The sequence below is a fragment of the Sphaeramia orbicularis genome, chromosome 19 (genome assembly GCF_902148855.1).
Source record: "Sphaeramia orbicularis chromosome 19, fSphaOr1.1, whole genome shotgun sequence".
Taxonomy (NCBI): domain Eukaryota; kingdom Metazoa; phylum Chordata; class Actinopteri; order Kurtiformes; family Apogonidae; genus Sphaeramia; species Sphaeramia orbicularis.
In genome coordinates, this window is record NC_043975.1 from 50,763,381 (window position 1) to 50,769,630 (window position 6,250).

The following is a 6,250-nucleotide window of genomic DNA, read 5'->3' on the forward strand; positions in this document are numbered from 1 at the left end:
AAAAAAAGACCAGATCATTGGTTTTATTTTCTATAGGCATGTGTGTGTCTGTATTTGTATACTTTTGTTTATTCATCAGACATTTGATATTTCTGATATTTTTCACTAATTCCAAATAATGATATGGACTCCTAGAGCATTTATTTGCACAAAAGTTGGCTAAAATAACCAAAAAAATACTGTTTTAAGAACTGAAAGAAAGAAGCAAAGAAAAAAGTTCATGCACATTTTAACCCTTTCATGCACAGTGGTCACTCCAGTGGACAGTTACTCTGCAGCTGTTCTCTTGTATATTCATGGGTTTAGTTGTTTTAGTTCCATATCAGCCGACACAGCGGACACTTATGCATCATCTCATAAACTGTAATTCATACCATTATTGTAACTTTGCTGTTCTTGGTTGGTTCTTGAGTGGAAATCAATTGTTAATATTTCTTTTTTGCATTTTATCTCCATGAAGTGAGTAATAACTAGTATTAGAATATGTTAAAATGTGAGAGAACATCAGATTAGCTGCATTAAACATGGTTTCATTTCACTGTTTTCATATCACTTTATGATATTGGGTTTTAAATACATATTTTTTTGCTTCAAGAATAAAATTCATGGTGTAGCTGAGTGGACATTTTTGTAACTCCATGAAAAAAGGGTTGATTTAAAAAAAAAACATTCAATCACATTGGTTTTTTTTCATGCCTAAAGAGGAATAAAAACTCAGGAAAAAAAAATCTTCATTAAGGTTGTCATAATTCATGCATGAAAGGGTTAAAAGACAACAATACAGACTTTTGAACGTTCAGATGCTGGATCTCAGTCTGTGGTTTTAGTCACAGCTTGTACGAGTCTGAACCAGTCTGTCACATCACCTGTGGTGCTTTACGCTCCTCCTGAGGCAAAACCAAAAGCAGTTGGATGTTTGAGGGCTGGTGACCATCCACCTTCCACAGAATTCCATTGCACAGATTTTCAGTGGTTCAGGTCTGATCATTTGTAGCGCTAATTAATTTCATTTCCAGATTTGAGACAGATTAGTGGTAGGGTTAGAGGCTACGTTTACACAGAATTAGTATCTGTGTTTGTGCCTGTTGTTTACACAACAACAATGGCCACGCCCATTAAAAACAATGGTTTCTATGGAAGTAAATCTGTCTCATCAGATTTTGAATTATAAAAGCCACTGAATTTTTTTGCACTGAAATGAAGCATCTGAATTTTTTCGGTGTCACATGACCAACCTCATGTAACTCGGTTGGCTGGCTGTCGGTTCAACTTGAGATCGAATAATTGCTTATTCTTGGTGTCCCGGATGTGTAATCTGAATTTTTTGCATTTGAATTTTTTGCATCTGAATTTTTTTGTATCTGAATTTTTTTGCATCTGAATCTTTTGCATTTGAATTTTTTGCTTCTGAATTTTTTGTATCTGAATTTTTTGCATTTGGATTTTTTGTATCTGAATTTTTTGCATTTGAATTTTTTGTTTCTGAATTTTTTTGTATCTGAATTTTTTGCATTTGAATTTTTTGTTTCTGAATTTTTTGCATTTGAATTTTTGTTTCTGAATTTTTTTGTATCTGATTTTTTTGCGTTTGAATTTTTTGCTTCTGAATTTTTTTTATTCTAAATCTATGAACATCGTAAAATTGAGAGACAAAAAATTCAGATACTTAATTTCAGAGCAAAAAAATTCAGTGCTAGAAATTCAATGGCTTTTATGATTCAAAATCTGATGAGACAGATTTGCTTCCATAGGTTTCTAAAAACTTTGGCCAAAGTGGAGATTTTGACAAATCTCCATTTTGGCGTTCGCATGTAACCAGAGGGAAACACAGATCTGGGATGGATGTCGCAGTTTTCAACAATACATTTGCGACATGTGAGACGTAATGGAAGTAACATTTTCTTGTGATTCTTTTCAGGATTCTCATTGGTTAATGGTACTCAATGGTCTCACCACACTGACATCTACAGGCTTGACATGTTCTTGATGGTGTACACTGTAAAAAAAAAAAAAAAGTAATTTAACAGAATTTTCACTGTTTATTTTACAGATTTCTTCTGTATTTTTAAGATACAGGAAAATATCAATGAAATGACAAAACTAGACTGTGGTTTTACATGTCAAATGGAAAATAACACAAAAAAAACTTTTAACTGTGCATAACCATAAAATTTCAATTTTTTAAAAGAATTTCTTTTCTTTTTTCATGGAAAAATACAGTTAAAATACATTTGCAAATGTATCATAATTTCACAAATATTTCTTTTCTATTCATGAGATTAAACTGTTAATTTAAAGTTTAATACTGTAAAAAAAATAAAAATATAATAATAATAATAATAATAATAATAATAATAATAATAATAATAATAATAATAATAAAAAAAACAAGATGAATTTACTTACAATTAACGGTAACAGAAGTATTTGTTCTGTCAGTTGAACCAGACTTGTTTGTTAATTGACAAATATCTTGTGTAATTACAGGAGGTTTCACAACAAAAATGTTGAATAAATGTATTTTTGTGAATGTATAACATGTATAAGCGCTGATAAACTGTCCAAATACAGTTTTTATCAGTGGATTGGACAACTGAGTCTCACTGAAAATTATTTATATATTTATTTATAGGGAATTGGATTGTTTTAATACATGTAAATATTCTTTATTAAACATTAAAAGTAAAAAAAAAAAAAAAAAAAGCAAAATCTCATGTTAAGTTAGGGCAAAAAACTGTATTTGAATTATGGAAAATTACTGTATTTTTAAGAGATGGTTATTTTCCGTTATTTTACAGCCTTTTTTGGTGCCCCTGCTGCCACAATATTACTGTTTTTTAATGTTTTTTTTTTTTTTTTTTTTTACAGTGTAGATATACAGGGCTGTGGAAACCAAGATTTTTCTGAAAATGGTCACGTGTGCATGAGGGTTTTTTTGGGGTTTTTTTTAAAACAGAGAGGGGGAAATATCCATTTTCCAAAATACCCGGATACGTGTAAACAAAGCCAGAGTTATTTCTGAACCAACTCCTAACTGTAAGAGGAGAAAACAGTGAATTGTACCAGACGCTGCATTTCCAGGTTGGTAGTTCTATGCTCTGTTCATGCCAGAATGGTTAGATCGCTTACACAAGTGTCGTTTCGGTCATACCGTTCGTTGTTGCACTGCATGCTGGCAGGTGACTTAGCAGGTCGGAGGAGGGTGTGGAAGTGCCGTCTGAAGGTGTCGGACAGGCAGGCGTAAAGGATGGGGTTAGCGCAGCTCCACGAGTACGACAGAAGGACCGCAAACTCAAAAGCTCTGGTGAAGTCCTGCACCAGTCCGGTTTGGTACAGGGAGCAGAAGTTGAAGGTGTAAAAAGGTAGCCAACATGCCGCGAACACAACCACCACCGCCACCACCATTTTGGTGACCTGTCGCTCCAGGCAGTGGCTGTCAGGGTTCACTGGTGAGCTTCGAAGTCGGTATCTCAAGGTGATCAGCAATGCCGCGTAGGAAGCCGTCATGACCGTGAACGGCAACGCAAACCCCATGACGAAGGTGTAGGAGAGGATGCCGAGCCACCAAGCGTTGGAGGCGATGTCCGGTATACACAGGCCCTGGTCCGCCGAGAAGTGCAGCGCCATCGGTAGAATCGTGAGGAGCGAGAACAGCCACAGAACCGCAGAGACGACCTTAGCGCAGCGCGGAGTTCTCCAACGGGCAAAGCGAAGCGGGTTGGACAGGGCCATGTAGCGGTCGATGCTCATCACGGTCAAGCAGAAGACACTGGTGAACTGGTTGATGCCGTCCAGAACCATCACCACTTTGCAGGCGACGTCCCCAAACATCCAGTCATTTTGGAAGTTCTGGCTGGCGATGAAGGGGAGACCCACCATGAAAAGTCCATCAGCCAGCGCCAGGTTGAAGATGTACACAGTGGTGGACGATGACATTTTGTCCAGTTTCAAAATGGCCACGATAACCAAAGAGTTCCCAGCCAGTCCCATGATGCAAACGACCAGGTACAAGATGGCCATGGTGATGCTGAAGCCACTGAGACTGTCCCTGAAGTACAGATAGTCGTCCACATAGGTGCCATTGTTGTCCATACTGGGCAAAAAAAATGAGGTTGTCTGTTCTGTGGCGGCGCAGCAAATCACTACCGAAAAAAAAAAAACAAAAAAAACACTGTAAACTTGGACTGGAATAGTTGTGTTTAGATTCCTGTGTACACACTTAAAGTCACCTCTGGTCTTTTTACAGTGGAAGTAAAAAGATGAAACAACTCACAGACTGAAGTGTGGTCAGGCTTCAGAAACCCTGGAACTCCTTCCATCCAGACGGGTCATTGAAAGAGTGGAAGAAAAAACATCCAATCCACATTTAGTCCTTTCTCTGTGATCCTCACGAATGCTGTGTGACACAAACACACACAAACACACACAAACACACACACACACAGAGTTCAGCGTGTGTGTGGAAAGCAGGACGACGCTTGCATGACCGCTGCTTCACTCCACACCACCTCCTTATATCTGTTCCCTTCAGTGTGTGCGAGTGTGGAACCCATCCACCCCCTGTCCATCAGCCTCCAGACACTGTGACAAACTCCAGCTTGACTCACCCCCCCCACCCCACCCCACCCCACCCCCCACTCATCCTCCCTCCCTCCCCGGCTCCTCTGCCGTAATGCTGTTTCCAAGGTGAACCCTGGCCCCATCTGCTACAATACTTCTGTTTTCATAACTTTTTTCCCCCTCGTCTTTCTTTCTCCTCCTCCCTCTGCTTCTGTTTACTTCACCCCCACCCACCTCCACTCTGCCTCGGACTTTTGTGTTCTTTCATACACTGTAAAAAAAAAAAAAAAAAACCCATTAAAAAACAGTGTTATTCCAGCAGCAGGGGCTGAAAAAATACTGTAAAATAACAGAAAATAACCATCTCATAAAAATATGGTAATTTTCCATAATTCAAATACAGTTTTTTGCCCTAACATTACTTGAAATTTTGCATATTTTTTTGGACTTTTTAATGTTTAATAAAGAATATTTACATGTATTAAAACAATCCAATTCACTATAAATATATATATAAATAATTTTCAGTGAGACTCAGTTGTCCAATCCACTGATAAAAACTGTATTTGGACAGTTTATCAGTGCTTATACATGTTATACATTCACAAAAATACATTTATTCAGCATTTTTATTGTTAAACCTCCTGTAATTACACAAGATATTTGTCAATGAACAAACAAGTCTGGTTCAACTGACAGAACTAATACTTCTGTTACCGTTAACTGTCAGGAATTTTATCTGATTTAAATATTTTTTTTTACAGTATTGAACTTTAAATTAACAGTTTAATCTCATGAATAGAAAAGAAATATTTGTGAAATTACAATACATTTACAAATGTATTTGAACTGTATTTTTCTGTGAAAAAGGACAAAAATTTCTTTTAAAAAATTGAAATTTTTTTGGTTATTCACAGTTACAGTTTTTTCGTGTTATTTTCCATTTGACATGTAAAATCACAGTCTGTTTTTGTCATTTCATTTGATATTTTTCTGCCCCTCAAAAATACAGGAAAAATCTGTCAAATAAACAATGAAAATTCTGTTAAATTACAGGGTTTTTTTTTTTTTACAGTGTAGCGTAGTTCAGTAGGGTGGGAGGTCATACACCTACACACACACACACACACACACCCACACACACACACACACACCTACACACACACACACACACACCTACACACACACACACACACCTACACACACACACCTACACACACACACACACCTACACACACACACCTACACACACACACACACACACCTACACACACACACACACACACACACCTACACACACACACACACACACCTACACACACACACACACACACACCTACACACACACACACACACACACACCTACACACACACACACACACACACACACCTACACACACACACCTACACACACACACACACACACCTACACACACACACACACACACACACACCTACACACACACACACACACACCTACACACACACACACACACACACACACACCTACACACACACACACACACACACCTACACACACACACCTACACACACACACACACCTACACACACACACACCTACACACACACACACACCTACACACCTACACACACACACACACACACACACACACACACACCTACACACACCTACACACACACACCTACACACACACACACACACACACAC

General features: G+C 37.9%; 1 protein-coding gene across 1 annotated transcript; it reads right to left on the bottom strand.

Moving 5' to 3' along the window:
* Window positions 1–1,712: 1,712 nt before the first annotated feature.
* On the bottom strand, window positions 1,713–4,511 carry LOC115410262 (somatostatin receptor type 5). Its single transcript, XM_030121829.1, has 3 exons — window positions 4,274–4,511; window positions 3,152–4,142; window positions 1,713–1,996 (listed from the first exon to the last, which is right to left on the bottom strand). The coding sequence occupies exons 1-3, from the start codon at window positions 4,317–4,319 to the stop codon at window positions 1,924–1,926; spliced, it is 1,110 nt and encodes a 369-aa protein (XP_029977689.1). The 5' UTR covers window positions 4,320–4,511; the 3' UTR covers window positions 1,713–1,923.
* Window positions 4,512–6,250: the final 1,739 nt, after the last annotated feature.

Excerpts from the sequence above, each read along its gene's own strand:
- LOC115410262 (XM_030121829.1), bottom strand. The coding sequence starts at position 4,319 with ATGGAAGGAGTTCCAGGGTTTCTGAAGCCTGACCACACTTCAGTCT. Across the intron at positions 4,143-4,273 it reads GCCTGACCACACTTCAGTCT|TGATTTGCTGCGCCGCCACA; the intron begins GTGAGTTGTTTC and ends TTTTTTCGGTAG. Across the intron at positions 1,997-3,151 it reads ATGCAGTGCAACAACGAACG|TGTACACCATCAAGAACATG; the intron begins GTATGACCGAAA and ends TTTTTTTTACAG.